The following is a 21,805-nucleotide window of genomic DNA, read 5'->3' as shown; positions in this document are numbered from 1 at the left end:
ACAGTGATGATCTTTTCTCTTGTTCCCTGAAGTCTTGTTAGCAATTCTGGACTATTAATACGAGGGCCTGGTCTTCACTGAGTGAATGTCTTCTTTCCAAACTGCTATTTGCTGTAACTATTTGCTGCTCTCTTGGCTTGTTTTTCTGTTGCTGTGTCTGATTTTCTACCTGTGCTTGTTTCTGCTTATGACATCTACTGGTACTTCCCAATATTCTGAAATGACTTGTGATAGTACAGTTGACATTAATTGTAACAGTAGAGCATAGGAAATTAAACCTTTAAGAAGTTATATGAAAATATTTTTAACATTTGAAATTTCAGATATTCCATTGAAATTTTATATCCACCTTTATTTTGTAGCTCTTGTTTTCACACCGTTTTTTTCTTGCTTATATAAAGCCTTATTTTTCTCCTGAAGTTATATACAAGGGTATATACAGGGCTGGCTAGCACCCAGGAAAAATATGAACATGTTTGTGATACTCAGAGTTCACAGAAGAGAAGAATTGTTTTTTTCTGAAGCAGAGCTTGTTAAGATTTAAATGATGAAGGGGAAACCGACTTGGGTTTATGACAATATATTCTTTTTCACTTCAGGTGCGAGAAGATGTGTTGAACTCCTTGAATAACAACTTCTTACAGACACTAAACCAAGCATGGAATGATCATCAAACAGCAATGGTGATGATTAGAGACATTCTGATGTATATGGTGGGTGTTTTGCTTTTTCACATGTTTAACCTGATGCTTGCTTGTTTTTTGACAACTGTAAACAATTGAGCTGGAGGGATAAAAGTAAGGCATGCTTAAGTCTTGAGACGATTCTTTTAATCCCTTGTTTTGAATTCCATATGTATATGAGACCATTTTTACAAGTATGTAAAAAATTATAATTAGGTAGTTCTTTTCTCATTGCTAGGAAAGAATGTTTGAAAACTGGTTGAATTTTGCAGTTCTTAAAAGATTCTGGCAGGCTACAAATGTTAATTTCATATTTTTGTTCACCTAGTGGTGGTTTCTTCCTGTAGAAGGTGTGATGGTGTAAAGCCTGCACAAATGATGTTTGTCATTCTTTACGTTTTTTTGAAGAAGATAGCTTTGCTTAGGTACGTTTTGTGTCCTTCAGTAAGGATTGAATTCAAACCTCATGTTTTGCTGTTCATATGGAGCTCGGCACAGAATTAAGCAGCATGCATAGATGAATGTCTGATCTTTCGTTGGATGGTTGTAATTTTACAAGTGGAAAAAAAAAAAAGACATTCCTAACCTGACAGCTAATGGAAACGGTTGTTTCTAAAGAGAGAAGGCCTTGTATCTGGATTGTGTTATGCTTTACATAGTACGTGTATGTTTAAATTCCCAGAATGGTGGGCATACTCTGAGGATGCAGGAGAGTATATTTTTACACACTTTTTAGGGTTAACTTCAGAAGGAAAAGAAATACATGTTGAGAGACTGTTTTTAATGTAAAATCTCTGATTCCAAAACATCACACTAAAAATAGTGCTTCGTGCAGTATTGCTCAGGGAGGGATAAAGGTAGTGCTTCATTTTTTATTATCAGAAAAGATTTTTGACTGAGATTATACTCTTATCTACTTAACAAGCGGAATTAAGTTCTTGCAGCAATTAAAGATCTCACAGTATGAAACTGAACCTATCTAAATTAGCTGTGAAGAAATCCTGTTGGTTAATAAGCTACTAAATGCTGAAGATTTTTGAGTAATTATTGTAGCTACATAGCTCAAACTTTTTAAAATGGATTTCCTGGCTTTTTTTTTTTGTAGTTGGAAATAGACTGCAAGTCTAAATATAGAGGGCCGGATAAAATGCTTCAGTGACACTTAGATCTGTGTGCCTTATCTTGCCAAAAGGAAGATTTAGGGATTATTTTGTATGGTGAAGATATATTGCCTTCACTAGGAGAAATGCTGAATTGTCTAATCTGTTAGTGAAGGAAGAATAAAAAACAATTGCTGTTAAGTGCATCTGGATAAATTCAAATGGAAAATGAAACAAATAATACCCAGAAGAATGGTTAATGAGTAGAATAATCAACCAAAACTAGTGGTGAGTTTCCAGAAACATTGTAAGATGGAGCTTCATCCCTGGAAGTGTTCAAAGCCAGGTTTGGATGCTGCTTTGAGCAACCTGGTCTAGTGGAAGGTCCCTTCCAACCCAACCATTCTGTGATTTTATGGAATCCAGAGCTTTCCAGGGGAGCAGCTGCTATGTTTTAGCCATGTACTATTTACCTTTTCAGTACAGAAGATGCTGGATTCCACCGGAACTTCAGAAGATGGAGATTTGAAGTGCAAAATGAACTTAATTCTAATTCGTACAGAATAATAAAAAAAATTAAATATCTCTGGAATATATAGCTAGCATGGAATTAGGAGTGTAGGTCATTTTAGAGTAGACTTTCATGTGCTGTTTGACTGTTCTTAATTATTTCAAGTAGGTGTTCTGGTGGGGCTTCCACTTGACTAATGATTTGTCTCCCTATAGGCTTTTACCTTGTACCTAAATGAGACCCAAAGTAACAGAAGAGAGACATCTACTATAAATATTTTCATAGTATAAGAGTAAATGTTAACTTTTTTTTCCAAAATGCTCGTATAAACTTCTCAAACTTCAGGAGCCATTATATGTGTTTAACCATCTATAATGTAACATGGCTTTATGATCATTAAATTAGTCTTTATTAGATAGAATTATCTAAAGCAGGGAGCTGATAAAATGGGCACACTCTGGCCCTTTCTTTGAATTGGAGGAGCATAGGACATGTTTTCAGAGAAAATACACACTTTGATACAAATTGAAGCATAAGGTATGGTATAAAATTGGACAAGCTTCAAAGATTTGAGGTTTCACTTTTGTCACTAGAACATCCTGTTGTCAACATAATTCTGTTTATTAGAATGAGATTAGGAGCAGGAAACTTCAATTTTTAAGTATGTGCTCATTCAAAAAGATTGAGAAAGCTGCTAGTACTACAAAATTATACGATGGAGGGACATCTGTCAAAGATAAGACCTTAATGCTCTAAAATAAAGCACTGTATAAAGCAAGTCTTGCTATTCTGTGGGATGAGTCTGAATTAAATGTGGTTTTATAGCAATGTTCTTATGCCGGAGTAGCTTGTGTCTTTAATCATGCACAGCTAAAGTTCTTTAAATAAAAATGTGTTTTTTTTGTTGTTGTTTTTAAGATAAAACAAATCACTGCATAAACACAGTCACCAGGCACTGTTAACTGACATGCTTGTGTTCTGTCAGGAGAAGTAGATGCAATTATCGTGTTTATAATAAGGGATAACCCAATCCTTCTCTTATTTTGTAGGCCATCCCAATTGCTTACCCATCAGTTTCAGGAATTGTACCTATTGGTACCCAAGAAGCCACAGTTTGACGTCAGTGAAAGTATAACATTTAACGTCCTCTTGAATTCTAATCTTACTCTCTTACAATCTTGCTTCAACCTAGTGATTGTACATCCTAAGCTAAGCTGTATCTGTTTTAATGCTGTGTTTGTTTTCCAGTCTATTTTGAACCATTAGCTCACTATATAATTCAAAACAAACACCTGCCCGACACATCTATCCTTGTCTTCTGTTTGGATACGCCACTTCGGAAATGAAAATGAGTTCAATAGGCTTGTTTTACAAAAGTATGTTTTGTAACATTGTAGTTTGTGCATTATTACAGTACTCATCTGTAGACTTAGGTATCTTTGCAGTTTGAGGTTTACGGCAGAACTTCATCTACCTTCAGAACCTCCTCTTCAAGATGCTGTAAAGCTTGCATTGCAATTGCATTTGAAAAAAAAAAAAAAAGTATGACCTTGTCTCTTGTGTTCAAGTTTGCTTGTTTTCATGTCTGTTACATGATGTAGTTCTAGTGTGAGGTTTTGCAACCTGGAATTGCGCAATGAAGGCAAATCTAGGCTTCTTCAGATATTCCACTTACCCTGATGGAGTTTCACGTATACGTAGCGATGCTGGTTTTTGCATTATATGTAGGCTGGCACTCTTCCTTTTGGTTTGTGTCTAGGCTGCAATAATCAGTGCCAGAGTAGATGTAACACTAAATTCATGGCACTGGCTGCACAAGCAGTGAGCACTGAAGTTGTGAAGCCGTGTGAAGTAGCATCATCACGAAGGGAAGTCGTACTAAGACACGCTCCAGCAGTGAAGTCATGCACTGTGTTCGCGTGTATTTGAAATGCAGTCCTGTTTATGGCTGTGCTGTAGGTAAGCATACCTACAATAGGTTTTATTAGCTGCTGCATGCAACCGTAGCAGAGGAGATGCAGTTGGTTTGGTGGTTTTGTAAGTTAAGAGTGTGAGTATTGCTGGAGCATTGTACAGAAACTGGGCTGTACTGGATTCTCTGGTGTCCCTTCCTCGCTACTTGGACTTGCTAAATTTAAAACAATTTCAGGTATGTAAGCACAGCAGCCACACCTCTAGCTGTATACAGGCATAGGTGGTAAACTGTCAGAAATGAGCAATTGCTCTTGTGAATGCAGTTGTGTATTTTGAAGAGCATTCCCTTGGTGTGCAGTGCATGAAGCCGCTGCCCTGATTTAAGCTAGCAGTGGCTGGTTGGCCACGCAGCTTGTGACCTCGGGACACAGGACTCCTATTGCTTGTGGCTCACACAGGAGCTAGTAGGGAGAAGTGGTGGTTTTATTTTCAGAACTAGGATTAAAGAGGCTTGCTGTAGACAACGGTATCCAAAGGCTGAACATCATCCAGGCAGTGCATCTGTGCAGAGGTGGTGCAGAATGTGGCTGTTGATGATGTGCAATAGGTAACTTGTTTCAGCTGAGATCAGAGTTATTCTGCAGTGTAAGCAGCACTGTAGTTTCTGAATAATTGCCGTCTGAAACTCCACCCTTGTCTCCTGAGAGTTATTCTTACCTTTTAAGCACCTGCTGCTTCTCCCCATGGGAAGTGATTGCTGTTCAGGAGCATGTAGCCTTGTCAGTCAAACCTGTTCTCAAATGAAGCTCCCTGTCTCCGAGGTTATTTTTCTGGAGGCTGGGAGAGCTTCCAGTAAACAACAATAAAAAGGGTCTGTTAGCATGGGAGAGCAAATCTGCAATATCAGAAACATTAATGCTGCCACTTAGTTTGGGTGCTGTAGATGGTCTGGCTTACTAAAGAGGCATTGCCAGTACATTGAAAAAAGTTCCTAGTGCAGCCACGACTTCATTTCGGAAGGGCAATGTGCAGCACGGGCTGCCACAACAGAAACTATGCAGATGAGTCACAACCATTGCTTTAATCCGTTTTGATACCCTGCTGCCTGTGCTTCAGAGGCCTGAATATGCTTTGGAAATAACTTGTGGAGGGAAGAATACATATGTATATAGCATGTTAGGCACTTCTTTTTAGTTTTCTTTCATCTGTTTAAAAGTGTAGTTTAAGCTTGTCTTATTTCAGAATCACCTTTACTTGTCTTCTGGATGTTAGTGGGGAAGTAAGGGAGTAACATAAATAGCATTATTTCCTGAATAGCAGGAAGAAATAGAATGTTATTGGTTTCCAAGGATCTAGACCACCATGTGTCACTGAACTGACTTCTTGAGACCCAACTGAGCAAACTTTTTGGTTTCAGGCAGGGCTCTGCTTGCTTCATGAACCACTGAGTATGTATGTATGTATCCATCTCTTTCCATCCTTTGGCTTCACTGAAATTAGGTGCTGCCTGTCTGAAGGGTGTTAGTGCAAAATCATTCCTGAATACGGAACCCCATATTTTACTTTCATCTAGTTATCAGGAGGCAATCTGTTATGTAATCCCTGCATGGATAATATTTCCTTGTACATTCAGCTGCTAAAATACTAAAGGCTGTAGGATTTATTCCTTCTAATTTCTTCCAATTGTGGAACTTGTATGAACTTCCAGTTGTATAATTTCTTTTTTCCATGGTCTGAAGGATGAGTTTTTCTTAAGAAAAAAAAGTTTTCTGTGTGTATGAGTAACTTTACAGTTCATTTCTGAGTGTGGTAAAGCACTTAAGAAGTTAATTGATGGACCTAGTGGGGAAATGAGTAGTTCATACTCCCATTCCATCATTGACCTTCATTTTCTATAGAGTTTGTTTTGCTGTTGATTTATTTTGTTTTAGCTATGTACATTCTCAGAAAACCTTGTCAGAAGGAGATGTGTGAGGGGGTATGGGACTCTTTTTAACTTCTACTAATATGAGCATCCTGAGGCTTAAATGGTAGCAAAGCAGTATTTTCAGTAACAACCTGAACAACTACATTTGAGGAATGGATCGTCCTTACAGAAATAAAAAAAAAAAAAAAATCATTATTGCTCACCTCAGAAATAGTTTGTAAAAACTTTTATTTCTGGTGGTTTTAATGATCTTAACCACTCCTAGATATGAAGTGAACATACACATTTTCTGCCTGTCAGTTAATTTCATTAGTGCTCCTGCTTTTCTAGGAGATAAGATAGAATAATTCTTATACTTCAATATAGATTTATTCTTTCTACTCTCCCCTTTTCTCTTTTTTTGGGGGAGGGCAAGGAGATTTTCAGGAAACAACCAAGTTTCAAAATATTTGCTCAAGTTGAATGGCAGCAAATTTTTAAACGGGGGTTCAACAGAAGCCCTTATGAACAACTTACATTACCAATTCATAAACTTTGACTAACTATTCTTATTTTGGATTTACTTTGTCGTCAGTTCACCTAATGATGCTATCTCAGGAAATTTCACTAAATATTGAGGAGGAACTGTGAACCTGAAGGGAGTGGTAGGAGTATGTATTGGAGATAGGGGAAAAAACTGATTTCTTCATTAAAGTAAAGGAGGTGGATGAAAGGGGATTGTGTAGATAAGTAAAACCTCTTTCAAATGATGTCGTGAGTTTTTCTTAGTATTTGGGGGGCTCTCCTACCCCCCAGCTAAAAATGGCAAGGGTATTGGTTTGTTCTGGCATGCTTTAGTTATAAATGCTGTGCTTTTAATCTAAACAATGTAGGCTTTCTATATAAATGAGATTTTAGAAAATGGGACTGATTCTGAGATTGTTATTAATTTCCTTTTATGAAGAAAGGAGAGAATATTAATTTGATTATATCTGTACAGCACAAATATGACCAATCTCTTTTGATTTTGAATAGCTTGGGCATGATGAATTTAGAATTTCACTGCCATGTATGCCTTCATTGTAGGACCGTGTCTATGTGCAACAAAATAACGTGGAGAATGTCTACAACTTGGGTTTGATTATTTTTCGAGATCAAGTTGTACGCTACGGCTGCATTAGGGATCATCTACGGCAAACTCTGCTGGATATGATTGCAAGAGAAAGGAAAGGAGAAGTTGTAGACAGGTAAGATGTTTGTAAGTGACTGCTTTCTGTTATAAATGACACCCATCAACTTCTGAGTGAATCAAGAGTGTATGCAACTAAGTCATTACTTAAGCGAAAATTGCTTCATAATCTGGAAAAATGTTTTCCTTCGTGCCAGAATTTAACATAGTAGCTAGATGGAGAAGCTCATAATATTTTTAGTATTTGTGGTCTTTATTAAACTTTTTGTTAAATTTCTGTTACCACCATGTGTCAGTATTTGTTCGTAAAGTGGAGGTTTAACAATTCTCTGCCCCTTGCTATCTTTTATTTCCTCTGTGCTGTTGTTCAGTCTTCTAGCTTTGCTTGTTTTGTGACATTTTGTTTTTTTCTTCTGTTTCCCTTCCTAATGTTTTAGACCATGTGTTTCTTAGTAGTCCAGTTGTCTTCGAGCTTTAAAACCTTCTCGTCCTGTTCTCTTGCCATGTTTATAGATGTGGAGTTCTGTACCACGCACTTCAGATACTGCAGCTGAAGTAACTTGAAATTTGCAAGGTTTTTTGTGCTTCTGCAGTTTCAGGACAGCTGTTGGGTGTGGAGATACCTAAACTTCATGCTACTTTGGCTGCAGTTCTGTGATTGAGATTGCCCAACATGCAATTTATGAAGAGAAAAATACTTCCTGGCAACAGCTGTATATTGTCCCCGACTGCCAGAAAGTGGAATTTTTTCCTGGATACAGTTCTTTTGTTTGTGTATTTTATTGATTTGTTTCTATGCTTAACTTGCAGATATGCTTTCATTCCTTGTTTTAAAACAAGAGAAATTTGTTTTGAATTGTTCAATTTAAACCTGCATATGTCATTTTCATTTTCCATGGTTATTTTCATGGATGGTGAAATACATTCTTGTTAATAGTTTTCAGAGTTGGTAGAACTTGAGGCCTGCTTCCCTATTACTGTGTTTAAAGTATTTAATAAACATTGTCAACTCCTTAGTTTAGAACAGAAACAAAGAATCTTGCTACTGTAAGCTTCTGGAAAACCTGTCGTAGCAAACAGATTTAGGATAGAGTTTTTATCAGTATGTTTTAATTAAGTTGAAATCTTCTGAGTTGTTATTCTGTGTACTCTCTATCTTGTAAGCACGTTGATTTCTCAAGTTGTTAACAACTTACTTTTTGGCAGAGGCGCAATAAGAAATGCTTGCCAGATGTTAATGATTCTAGGTCTTGAAGGAAGGTCAGTCTATGAAGAAGACTTTGAGGCTCCGTTTTTGGAGATGTCTGCAGAATTTTTTCAGGTACAACAGTCTTGTAATTATCATATTTGGAATGCTTTTGTCACTGCTTGGAATTTTGAGAATTGGTGGTATCTCAACCACGATTTATTTGTAAAGTGAGCCAACTTCTCTTAAACAAAATAAGAAAATGTGACTAACTTTGAGATAAAGTAACGCTAATTTTTACAGAATTACCATAATTCAAATGTAATTGTGAGACATGGATACATGATAACAATTGAAGCAATCATCATGCTAATCTTTTGTGTATGCTTTGGGCTGTTTCCTGCAGCTCAGTCTGTCTTGGTGTTGTAAGCACAGTCTCTAGGTTTAAAAGTTTTTTTTGAGATATCAGTGGTATGGAAAGTTCAAGTGGATGCAGGTAGGGATTGGAGAGCAGAGACTAGTTATCAAACTGCCTTTGAGAAAGCTTTGCTTCCTTCTTCATCTCTGTTGTTTGTTTTTAATTATATGTTGTAATAATATGAACTGAGTCAAGTAATTAAGTGCATCAACGTGGCTGTCCAGATGTTAACCAAACACCAAACAATACATCTAAAATATTTTCTGACTGTTTTGGTGAGCTTGTTTCTGGAAAAAAAGCCAGTTGAATGGTGGTTGAGTTAAATCGTGCATTGATAGAAATTGTAAAAGTGTGTTAGAGGGTACTTAGGTAAGATAATTTGTCAGTCTCTTGATTCACATGCTGGACGACTGCCTTCCTCTCCTCTTAAATTTCTTTGCAAATCAGAAATTTACATTGCACAAGTTTCAGAAGTCATTGCATTCTGTTTTTTATTGTTGCTACATTAAATTTAGAAATGACCTTGAGTTTCATTCCTTAGCTCTGGCTTTAAAATATAATATATATGTATCTTTTCTCTAGAAGACTACACTGACCAGTGTGGACAAAACCAATTTGATATGAAATAGTGTGGTCAGCATTGTCTTTAGCAAGTATGAGAACTTGATCCTCACAGCTCATAAATACAACACAAGCTGATATTTGAAAGGAATTTTTACCTTTTCCCTCTCCCCACTTTTCTGTTTTCTTTTGACCTGTAGCTAAAACTCCTGTGGGTCACTGGATACTAGGTTGGTTTAGTTTGTTTTAGCATGAAAAGTACTGTATCCATATTCCATGTACCCCCATATGTATGTAACACAATAAGTGTACTAGAACCTTTATTTTGTGTGAAGTGTATATGTAAATCCTGGAGGTACAGTAGTCTCATTTGTTAGACATGCTGGGTGTGAATTAACTTGTTGATGAATGCTGATCTGAAATAACCAGTACATTTCCTTTTTCCACCCTTAAAAAGTATCTAAAATGTTAATTTGTGTTAATCACAGATGGAAAGTCAGAAATTTTTAGCTGAAAACAGTGCTTCTGTATATATAAAGAAAGTAGAAGCTAGAATTAATGAAGAAATAGAACGGGTGATGCATTGTCTGGATAAATCAACAGAAGAACCAATTGTGAAAGTTGTTGAGAGGGAACTTATTTCCAAGCATATGAAAACTATAGTGGAGATGGAGAACTCTGGGCTAGTTCATATGCTGAAAAATGGGAAGACAGAAGGTAAGACCCCATCATATGGGAGACAGAAATGCTTACAATATTGCTTATTGGATTTAAACATAGGATAAACTGAGCTTAAAGTTCGTGTTCCTATGTAATTGTGAAAATGCTTTGGTGACCTTCTTTTGCAAACTTCTGAGAATGGTACTTCCAAGGCTTTTAAGACGGGGACTGTATTTTTAACTTGTTTCTGGTTTTTTTGGTAAGTCAAGTATTTAGTAAGAAAGTACACATCTTTTGTACTGATCTTTACCTGTTTTCCATGAGCTGTTTTATTCCTTTTGTGTTTCCAGTGTGTAGCTTTCAAAATTCGAAGTGTTTTATTGTGGTTTGTTTGTTTTGATTTTTCTTCTTGTTCTTTGGGGGTCAGAGACATGCTGTTGCTTGAAAAGCGCTAGAGTAAATGACTTATTTAATCAATGTATTGCACAGCCAATTCTTAGGGAAAAGGCTTTGTTGCAGGAAGAAGTTGTCTGTTCCTTTCTTAAGGGATGAAAAGCATTCTGAGTGCTGGAAAAAGAAGGGGTCAGTCTGGTAAGGTTTTCTGCAGTGCAAGGTGATATGGGACAGGCAGTGACTGAACAGAAGTTACGGAAAGAGAACTTAAGATTCTAAAGCATCATAACGAAGAGTGATTGTAGTAGCTATATTTAGAGATCAGTCTTCATACTAAAGCTGTAAGAAAAGGAACAGACTTGCTGCTTAGATTAATGGCTTTTGTTCCTTAAAGAACCTTCACAATCACTAGGTGGTAGTCAGAGAGACAAAGTGAGCAAAACTCTTAGCTTTAAGAAAAGGGAATTTCTTTACTGAAAATGAAAGACTTACCAGACTTAACTTTTTTTTTCTTTAATAGCTAGTTGAGATCGGCTTCAGACTGAGAGGACAAGCATATTGAAGGGTATTTGTAAGATACAAGAATTTAACTTTGATGGGCATTGATCTGATTTAGTTAAATACTAGAGAGGAAATACTTGCTGCATTGTGAAGATAAGATTGTACATAAGAGATGTGTAAGGATGGATGTATCTTCTAGAAAGTCAGGTTAAGTCACTTCTCATAATTTTAGATACATGAAACAAAACAGTATCAATCTATGTGGTTGAGCATTCTTTCACAACAAAATGAATTAAATTCAATAAGACAAGTGTGAATTAAACTCGTATTTGTGGCATTTTTTTTGCTTTACAGAAACAAGCATCTTAGTGTTGTCCTATTTGTTTCAACATAGTATTTCATAGCGGGATGGTACCTTGAAAGATATGTTCATAAATACCACTGCAAAACAGTTTTATCAAAGCTTCAAGCACACCATATTTTAAAGCAATGGGCCCAGGGATCAGCAACACCAGATGACGTACTATAGACAAACTCGACTAGATAACTGAATGCAACCTTTGTTTTTAATATAATTTTCTGTGGCTGCTGCAGTCAGCATGTTCTCAGGGGTAAAGGAAAGGGGACATCAGATGATTCAGCTGCCTGAGCTGTTGTTACAAGATGCTTTTTATGGCTCAAGTGGGAGAACTTCTACTGTTTGTTCTTTTTGCTATGAAATGAATGAGTTACAGAAGTACAGAACGCAGAGTGTCCTGCATAGTATCTCATTCTTCTTTGCAGATCTTGCTTGCATGTATAAGTTGTTTAGCCGTGTGCCAAATGGTCTGAAGACAATGTGCGAGTGCATGAGCTCATACTTGAGAGAGCAAGGCAAAGCACTAGTTTCTGAAGAGGGAGAAGGAAAGAATCCAGTTGACTACATTCAGGTAGTGAAATATTTTTAACTTTCTTCTGTCTTTTCCACGTTCTCCAGAGTAACGTGATTAATATAGTAAACCTTAAAATTGATTCAAAAGTGGTTGTTTTTTAATAAGCTACATTTATACTTCTGTTAAAGACATACATGCGTTGAGTTCTCAGTTGTTTAGAACTCCTTTTTTTACATAAGTTGTTTGGGTGCTTGTGCTCGTTATTTGTGTTTTTGGTAGCTGCTCTTATTAAAATATTCAGGCTAATTATTATAAACTCCTGGGAACTTCTTGATTTATCCTAAATGGTATTTGCTTTCATATTGCGCTGTATGCCAAGTAGCTTTGTAGCATCTATTTCATTTAATTTTCTGTAACTTTAGCTATTGATGTTTATTGATCCAGTACTTCACAGCAAGATTTTTGTGATTTACAACGTTTACCTCTCACTCTTTGTTAAATTACTTAGCTTTATTCTTGGTCTCCCTGAGAGACGAGCACTACTGCATATTAAAAAGTTTTCTTTGTTGTTCTCCATCTCACTAAGAAGTTGTGTAGCATTAATTTATTAAGATCACAAAATACGCTTCAGGAGCATTTGTCTTCTTTTCTTTCCTTCCATTGTCTCTGAGAAGATGGTTTTATGTTCTTTAGAGTTCATTGAACTTCAAGGAAACGTTTCATAACTGAAGATGTTTTATACTTGATGTAAAAATGTTTGTGTATTCATTAAATACGTTTTCTTTCTAAGTGTAGTTGCAGTTCTTATGTCTGGTCCTTAGGAGAAGCATTTAATGTTGTATAACTATTATCTCTGCTGTTTTATTTCATCAATCAATAACTTTACTAGAACTGGTTACTATAATAAGAAGCCATTTGAGTATAGAAACACTTTTGATTGGATTATCAATTTTCTGGCAATGCTGAAGCAAACTTCTTACCTAGCTTGGACAAGGAACACCTCTCCAAGGATTGCTAAAAAGAAGAGAAAATGCCCTTTGAATTTTTTTATTTTTTACTGACTACAAGCTGTTAAGTTTTTGTGGTGGTATGATTTCTTTTTTTAAAAAAAGGCACAAATAATGTGGAAAATAAGTGTCTGGATTATTTTAAGTTTTCACTCCCTTTAAATTCTGATAGACCTAAAGGGGTCCCTTAAGAAATCGAGTTGAGAAAGTGAAATTCTTAATTATAAAGATGCTATCAGTGTTTCCTGCCACAAAGATGAATACCTGATGAAGCTGAAGAAGACTTACAACCATATTTTATGTGCTCTGGCAGAGCTCATCTGCAGCCCATCAGTATGTACTGCAACCATCTCATGAAGACCTCAAGAAGGGATTGATAATTTGATTACTGCTAAACCCCCAAACATGTTCAGCCTCCACTTCCATTGACACGATGGAAGAAGAGAAAAAATACCTGTGAATTGAGGAACCACCTTACTCATCTCAACCATGGTCATCTGAAACTTTCAAGAACTTAAATAGCAGTAAGAAGACAGAGAAGCTGTATTACAGTACCAAAAAAAATACATGTATAATCTTCATAGTCTACTGCTGCTTCTGCAACGTGGTATCACCAAACCCTCAGCATCATTGGTGAGATGATTGCAAAAGCATTGCCAGGGGATTAGATTTAAAACTTCTTATAATAATTTGAAGGGATGTTGAAATGCTGTTTAATTTAAGGTACTAACAGTTTCTCCTGTTTAACACCAGGTTGTTCAGATCGTGTACTCCTGGAGAGGAGACATAAGCTAACCTTGGTAAACAGAGAGATAGTGGGATTTACTTTGAATTTAAAATTTCTAATACGCATTAATTAGCCTGTCTAAAGACCATTCCTTTAAGTGAGATGGTGAGTTCCTAAGAAACATTACTTCTTCCTTGAGTAATTCTTGAATGGCTTCTTTAAGTAACCACATATAATCTCTTTGGAGACCTAGGACTCTAGGATCATTTAGCCTGATCATTTAACCTAGTTTGTGTGGCCAGTAGTTGTCCACGATAAATTTAACTCCTGTGCGAAATTCTGACCCCCCACCCCACAGTACCTCCTCCTTGAATACTGTGTTAGTTATGTCTAAACTGTGTATCATTTACGCTTAGCAGGATGCTTATGTGCTTTTAAGATGTTTTCCCTTTCTACACCAAGTTGTTTTAATTTTGGGTTAAAATGGTGCACTCCTGAAAAATGATGTCAAATATCTGATGCTTTAGCTCAAAAGAAATGGTTCAGTTCAGGTCTGTGAACTTCACACTATGGTAACTGGAGAGCATTTGCTTGTGTCTAGTTTTTGTATGTTCACAGTGATTCTTAAAGATCAGTAAGAAACATGTGACTAAATAATGCAGAACGTGTCCCAGGATTGAAACTGCAGGCAGAAAAAAATAAAAAGACTTGGCCTATTTTTGTGGCGTGTTTTCTGCTTAAACTTGGTTAGTAGCTCCAGAGATACAGTTAATGGGTACTTATCCTTTTCTTTCTCATATCCTGTATTTCGGATAGTGACTTTGTCAATTTTACCATAGACAAGGCTTAACAAGTACAAAAAATCCTCCTAGTAGTTGATTTAAAATGCAGTAAATCAGCCTGCTTAAAAAGGGTGGTTAAAAATTAATCTTTGAGTAGCCTCCTATTACAGCAAGAGACTTATTGCAGTATGGACGTTTTAAAAACAAATGAAATTTCAGATAGCTTCAAACAATGCAGAGTGCAGACAGCATTGCAAAACTTGTGACTGTAGATACGGCCTTCTCTACAACTTCATCTGTTGTTACTGTTTTACAGCATACAATTTCAAATCAGTGAAAATGTTCTACTCTTTTTTTTAAAGGGTTTACTGGATTTGAAGAGTAGGTTTGACCGCTTTCTGCAAGAATCTTTCAATAATGATCGACTCTTCAAACAAACTATTGCGGGTGACTTTGAGTACTTCCTCAACCTCAACTCTAGGTCTCCAGAGTACCTCTCATTATTTATTGATGATAAGCTGAAAAAAGGAGTCAAGGGAGTAAGTATAAAATAAAATTAAAAGATCATACTCTTTTCTTGGTGAACTTGGATCAGATTAAACTAAGGTATTTCTATGAGATTTTTTTTTTTATATTAAGGTAAAAGGCAACATTGCCTTTAGAAAACAAGCAAACAAACAACAACAAAAAAAAACACAACCCTGTATAATACATTTGAGCGCTTAACGCTTTCAAGCTAAGCTTACATTAGGTACAAGGATATCTCAAGATAGATGTTTAGTGGCTTGTCCTTTATCTCTGAAGCCGTTATACTTGAATTACTTCTGGCAGTTACTCCATTGAAAATAAAATAATATTAATAGATTATGCAGTTCTCTCGGAAACCTGTTCAGTGCCTTAAATATATTTATAGTTCAGTAGTTATTCCCAATATCTAATAATTTCTCTTGCAAATTAAGCTCCTTTTTAGGGGAAATAGTCTTTAGTTTTTTTTACATGTCAGAGGACTATAAGATGAATATTATTGCATGTATCTTAGGTTTTGGGAATGAAATAGTAAATTATATTTATAAAAATAAGTGATCATTTTATTTGTTGTAGCACTAATCAGGCTTTGCAAAATGAACCTTAAATTTTTTTAAGTTTTTCATTCTGAGCTAACTTTTCATACTGCTAATAGTGATTTCTAGCTGTGTTTTTTTTTTTTTTTTTTTTTTTTTTTACTTCAAAATTTATATTTATCCAGGAACTTCCACTGTATTTATCCAGGCATTTTAACCATCCATTGCTTCTCAATCCCTCACATTTGCTTTTTTCTCTTACTATGTTCTCCCTTTTATTGAGTTCGAACCCTCTTCTTGTGGCTCTGTTATTCACATGTTGGTTTCTTTACAGACTACTGTTATTACATATACTTGCTGTGAATTGCTTTAAGTGTCTTGTTTGTAGAGGACATTTGTACTGGAAGACTAAAACCAGCAAATTATTTATTTTACAGCTAACAGAGCAAGAAGTAGAAACTATCTTGGATAAGGCAATGGTTTTATTTAGGTTTATGCAAGAGAAAGATGTTTTTGAACGGTATTATAAACAGCACTTGGCAAGAAGACTTCTCACAAACAAGAGCGTTTCAGATGACTCTGAGAAAAATATGATATCTAAATTAAAGGTAAGGTAACACCTATATACACCTTGTTTCATTTAGTTCTTAAACATGCTTTCTTTGGTTTACATAAGGGATATATACATAAAGTCCATCTTGGTGTTAAATACAGATTTGATTTTTAAAGCCCCAAAAGAAAACACAATTTTTTTCTGAAAGATTATGTGGAAATAAAAGGAAGGAAATACTGGAAAGTACCTGTGATAGGAGAGCAATCTTGAAGACAAACATATTTTTTTTCAAAATTCATTTAAAAAAAACATTTCCATGAAAGAGAGAACTTCTTGACTTGATTTGAAGACAAGGTTGTGCTGTATTGTAGATCTTCTGTTATTGACAGTGGATTTCTTTTGATTGTGTGTAATTTTGTTAAATTTTACTTTCTCCTGCAGGCTAGTGGTAATGCTCAGTGCCTTCTTCATTAAACGTAGTTTGAGATAGATTGAAAAAAAAAAAATCTCCATAGCCAATGTCTAGAAGCATATTTTCCTTATTTCTCTTCATTCAATTTACATGAAATTATAAGAGTGGCCTAGACCTAAGAAGGGAAAGCCCTGAAGGCTGACAATCCTTGAAGCAACTTCTAATGCAGCTTCTTTCCAAGTGGCGTGTTAAGTGCCTAGGGGGCTTCTGCACCTGACTGATTTGATCTTAGAATCAAACTTCTCTGACTCTCAGTTTTGACCCTCATATTTTAATCATTAAATACAATCTCTTTGCATCAGGTTTCTCCAAATTATCAGTATTCTTTACCAATTACCTATCCACATCTTATCTGGTAATTCTGAAGGTATAGGGCATACAGATGCAAGACAAATAGACTGAGACTGTGTTCTTTTCTCACAATTTGCCCAGTGATTGGAATGCTGAAGGTAACATGTTTGCCTTTACCATATACATAAAACCATTCTAGAAATATGCAGAAAGTCTGGTATACATGAAGTAAATACACGTTTGTGCACGTGTATTGATGTATGCATATGTCCCTGATCCTAAAAAAGATCTAGTAATCTCACTTGGTAATCTGCAGTAAACCTTGAAATTAATATATACTTCAGATAATTTGTTTCCTGATACACAGATTTTTATTTTTTCTGTTCAGCATTATGCTAAAAAGGAGGTGAAAGCATTTACCTTGGTCTGATAAGCTTTTAAGATGAGCTAGGAATACTGAAAACATACCATAATACAGTAATGAGAGAAAGGAGAAGGAAGAAAAGCTTCAATTTGTGTATTATTAGTTAAATCCTTATGTGAATAAATGAGGTGTAGCTGTTTTGTCCATAAGTTCTGAAAGTAATTATTAGGGTCGTGGTTACCAAATGTACAGAAATAGCATTTTTATGAGGTTTATAAACTAGCTCTTTCCTTTCAGAGTATTGGTGAATTGGAAGATCTCTTTTCATAGTGCTGGCACAACAAGTTTTTTAATTTTTGTATTTTAGACTGAATGCGGATGTCAGTTCACATCTAAACTGGAAGGCATGTTCAGGGACATGAGCATCTCAAACACGACGATGGATGAGTTCAGGCAACATCTGCAGACAACCGGGGTAAGAGCACAGCTGCGTGCTTAGCCTTTTACTTCAGCACAAAGGCCAAAAGGCCACATGCCCTGCTGAAAGTTTTCTTCGTTAGAATACTCACGCAGATTCGGTTAGCATCCTCAATTGATATTTGAGAGTGTTTCTCATAGCGCTAGACGAGGCGTTTCCAAGGGGCTTGTCCAGCCGCTGCGGGCCGGCAGGGGGCGGGCTCCGGCCGCCTGCCCGCCCCGGGTGCCTGCTGCGGGGGTCCGACACCTGCCGGCCCCCTCTGGGCACTCCTGGCGCTGCAGTGGCTTTGGTTAAACGCAGGAGTGCTGCCTCATTCAAACTGGAATAATCTATAATAATTAGCCAAGTAGTTCCTTGGCTGCAGGTAAGTAAGTCTGTATGTCAAGCATATTTGAATTAGCTTCAGCAATCTGAATGCCAGGAAAGTGTTCACGAATGTACAGTGACTCTGATTGTGCAAGGGGTTCTGAAGTTTTTGTTGTCTTGAAGCTGTCAGCTGAAATCTATCTCATCAGCATACTGTGAAGCATCACGAGTGGCAGAAATGTTCTCAAAGTGCTTTCAGAAAAGGTTGTGGAGGCACATATATATGGGTGTAGAGGACTTTGTGGATGGGCATCCTTACTACTGCTTCCAGTACTAATCTAATCTGATGATTTTTTTTCTCTCTAGGATGGTTAAAATAAGAATTTCAAGAGCAAATTCTTAAAGCATTTCCATTTTTAGGTAGAATGAGACTTCTACGTGAGATTTTTTGTGTTATGGATTCGTGTACTTTACCTGACAGTTTTACACTGAGTTAATAAATGATGTATATTTTTCCAACTTAACTATGTGTAGCTAATAAGGTAAAGTTAAAATGTTAGCAGCTATTCTACTAAACCTTATTTGAAACTCCTTCTTGACAAGGAACCAACAGTTTGCCTTATGGCTGCCTTTTGTTCAGTCTCGTCATTGCCTTTTAATGACATTTCTGGAATATTTGTTTATGATGGACATGTATGTATTTCTATTAGTGTTAATATTTGAGAGTAATTATATTTTTAAAAATACTACTGTTAACACGCTGGTGTTACGGCATTCTGTGTGAAATAGTCCGTTCTATTCATTTTTAAACAACTTACACGCTTCAAATGTGTGCAGTGCCTCATAGAGAAGTAAGAAATCTGTTCTTCTCTAAATACTCCTACCTGCAAAGTCTCCTGCTGGATCCTATATCCTTACACTGCATTTCCAGTCTGGCCAAGACCAAAAAAACTCAGGGAATGGTCCCCACTTCTTCTAAGATGACTTCAGTTCTGGATAAAATTATTTTATCTTTCTATTTATATTGATAGCCTTTGGCTGGAGTCAAAATTGTTTGAAGCTTCTTTTTAGTTGACTTACGGATTAGTTTTCTGTGTCTAAATAGCTGTTTGAGCTTCCCTTACTAGCCTCATGACATTGGTCATGACAAAATTAGAGGCATGGCAGTAATGCTGGCTACAGAACAATCTTTATATAGGTCTTTACTTTTATATAGGTCTCCGTACTTCTGCAAATTGATACTCTTAAACCTTAACTAAATTCAATTCAAGGGGATTTCAGTATGAGTATTTCTTTGTCATAATATATAACAAGTTGGATATAGTATGCTTTTGTTTTTCATGTCTTTCATAATACATGATCTTTGAAAGTATTACTTACTCATCCTAGAGCTGAAAATAGTGAGTTTAAGTTTCATATTGCTAGGTATAGTTGAGATACTAGTGAGGACTATGCATGCCTCACTGGTAGCTAGAAGATTATCACCTACTAACAGAAGTGCTTTATACTTATTCTACAGCTCAAGCATAGATCTATGTTTTCTAACCAGTGCTGGTAAAGGCTGTCTTCAGGGAAAGTGGGTTGGTTGTGTGTGTAAAAGTAACTGTTTAGTGTGGAGGCAAATGGCAGGAAGAGCTTGCTGTTGTTTACATCAGGTATTCAGTATTATTATTTGTGTCTAGAGAATAAATTTATAAACACTTAGCAACTTGTCTTTAGCAACCTGGCTTTGCTGTAGTAAAAGCCTATCTAGAAGGAACTGTTACACATATTACATATATTGTAAGTTATGTTTAGGAACACAGGTATTTCATTCTTGGTTAACGCTTTTATAGTATCTATACACTCTTAAATGCCATAGGAGAATAACATGGAGGATTTTTGCTGTACTGTCTGACGTTTGGTGTATGTTTGGGTAGCACTGACTTGATTTTTCCGTTGTTGAAAGAAAACTGTTTGTAAATAGATATCCATTTTTTTCTTACTCTGTAAAAATTCTATATATCCTACACTGATAGAGAAAAACAGTGAAACGATCCTCTTTTAAAATAGTGGATGTTTTCTTCCAATTGTTTGTAGGTCTCATTAGGTGGTGTTGATCTTACAGTGCGGGTCCTCACAACAGGTTACTGGCCTACCCAGTCAGCCACACCAAAGTGCAACATCCCTCCAGCTCCCAGACATGCTTTTGAAATATTTAGAAGGTATGTATTAGAACAGCCTTTTAGGTAGAGGATTTAAGAGCAAACTTTCTAAACTTTAATTCTAATGGCAAAATGCATCTGTAAGTTCAGACGTGTTAGCACACTGCTCTTCTTCAGTGCATGTGAAAATTGAGAACGCAATATTCACATTGTTAGCCTAGAGATTTGGGGAGTTTTTAATTTGATTTCTAGTTCAGTATTTTGAAAAAGCATGAGATAGAAGATTTCTTGATAGCTTTGGGAAGTCTACATAACTACTAAGCTACTGTTAAGCAGTTTGCTCCTAGATACAGAAAGTAAACTGTGTATTACGTTTTTGATTAATTTGTATTGCAGATTTTATTTAGCCAAACACAGTGGGCGACAGCTGACACTCCAGCATCATATGGGTTCTGCAGATCTCAATGCCACTTTTTATGGGCCAGTTAAAAAGGTAAAGTATCAAGACTGATAACTTGATTGATACTGATTTTATAAAAGAAGATTGCCCATTGATAATGTAAAGAAAAGGTGCCTTTCATCATCACCTTCATTGTCTGATTCTTCCTTTGGAACAGTTTTGACACGTTTTCTTCTGAATATGATTTTAATGGGTCACTTACCATCATCCTTTTTAGTACCTCATGGAAAAATAGTAATATTTTTTTCTTTTAGGAAGCTCAGTGTTCTGATTTTTTTGGCTGTTACTTTTTTCACTAAATCAGTCAAAAGTGAAATGAAATTTGTTTGTCTTTAGAATAATTCCTGTTAATGTGGAAAAAGAACTGGTAAGCCATGTCTAGTCTGCTTTTCATGTGCAGAATGCTAGCAACATACACATTTTTTTCAAACATGAAAATCTTAGTATAGCTTACAGAAGTATAATGCCTAATAGTTGGGTATACAAGAAAATGTTACGCTAGTGATTTAGACCAGTTCTAAAATGCTAATTTAGACGCAGTTAATGGCATGATGCTAGGGAACAAAGAAGGCAAGATGAAATTAGAACAAAATTCATACAATACTGCATATAAATAACATGCATTTGTGAGGGTGTTAAAATTGTATTACTGTAGGACAGACATTGTGGTGATTTTGATGATGATATGAGTAAGAAAACTGGAGGTTGCTCAGGTAGTAGAACAGGTGCCCAGAGAGGCTGTGGAGTCTCCATCCTTGAAGGTGCTTGATATTTGACTGGACACAGCCCTGAGCATCTTGTTCCAGATGGCCTGGCTTTGAGCTCGACCACGCAACATACAGAGGTGCCTTCAGGCAAAAAAAAAAAAAATCCACTCTGATTATAAGACAGCTCCTGGAGAGAGATTCTGGTTATGCCACCAGGCACGTGCAGTTCTATCACTTGTGTAGACTGATCTCCAGGATAAGTTTTATATAACTTCCATCTTGCTGAGGTAACATATTTTAGAGTGAAAAACAATCTAACCCTAGTTTTGTGTTTTTAAAACAGGAAGATGGCTCGGAGGTTGGTGTAGGAGGTGCCCAAGTAACTGGCTCAAATACGCGGAAGCACATATTGCAAGTCTCCACTTTCCAAATGACAATATTAATGCTCTTTAACAACAGAGAAAAATATACCTTTGAGGTAAGAACTGTGTTTTTCTCACCTGATTTTTAAATAACTGCTTTAGGCCTTCTTGCCCTCTTCATTAAAAGATATGAAGAG

The 21,805-nt window shown here is 36.2% G+C and overlaps 1 protein-coding gene across 3 annotated transcripts in view; it reads left to right on the top strand.

Annotated features, from left to right (window-relative positions):
* The window catches only part of CUL3 (cullin 3), a 53,376-nt gene that overhangs the window by 23,278 nt on the left and 8,293 nt on the right, over positions 1 to 21,805 (top strand). For all 3 annotated transcript variants that reach the window (XM_027464079.3, XM_072042252.1, XM_072042253.1), the window contains exons 3-13: positions 600 to 713; positions 7,201 to 7,361; positions 8,510 to 8,624; positions 9,957 to 10,185; positions 11,806 to 11,951; positions 14,773 to 14,949; positions 15,909 to 16,079; positions 17,519 to 17,626; positions 20,015 to 20,139; positions 20,476 to 20,572; positions 21,590 to 21,724. In XM_027464079.3, coding sequence (XP_027319880.1) covers positions 600 to 713; positions 7,201 to 7,361; positions 8,510 to 8,624; positions 9,957 to 10,185; positions 11,806 to 11,951; positions 14,773 to 14,949; positions 15,909 to 16,079; positions 17,519 to 17,626; positions 20,015 to 20,139; positions 20,476 to 20,572; positions 21,590 to 21,724 — 1,578 coding nt within the window. The remainder of the gene's footprint in view (positions 1 to 599; positions 714 to 7,200; positions 7,362 to 8,509; positions 8,625 to 9,956; positions 10,186 to 11,805; positions 11,952 to 14,772; positions 14,950 to 15,908; positions 16,080 to 17,518; positions 17,627 to 20,014; positions 20,140 to 20,475; positions 20,573 to 21,589; positions 21,725 to 21,805) is intronic.

The sequence above is a fragment of the Anas platyrhynchos genome, chromosome 9 (genome assembly GCF_047663525.1).
Source record: "Anas platyrhynchos isolate ZD024472 breed Pekin duck chromosome 9, IASCAAS_PekinDuck_T2T, whole genome shotgun sequence".
In the NCBI taxonomy this organism is placed as follows: domain Eukaryota; kingdom Metazoa; phylum Chordata; class Aves; order Anseriformes; family Anatidae; genus Anas; species Anas platyrhynchos.
The sequence above is the reverse complement of the archived record's forward strand: the minus strand, read 5'-3'. Positions and strand labels throughout refer to the sequence as shown.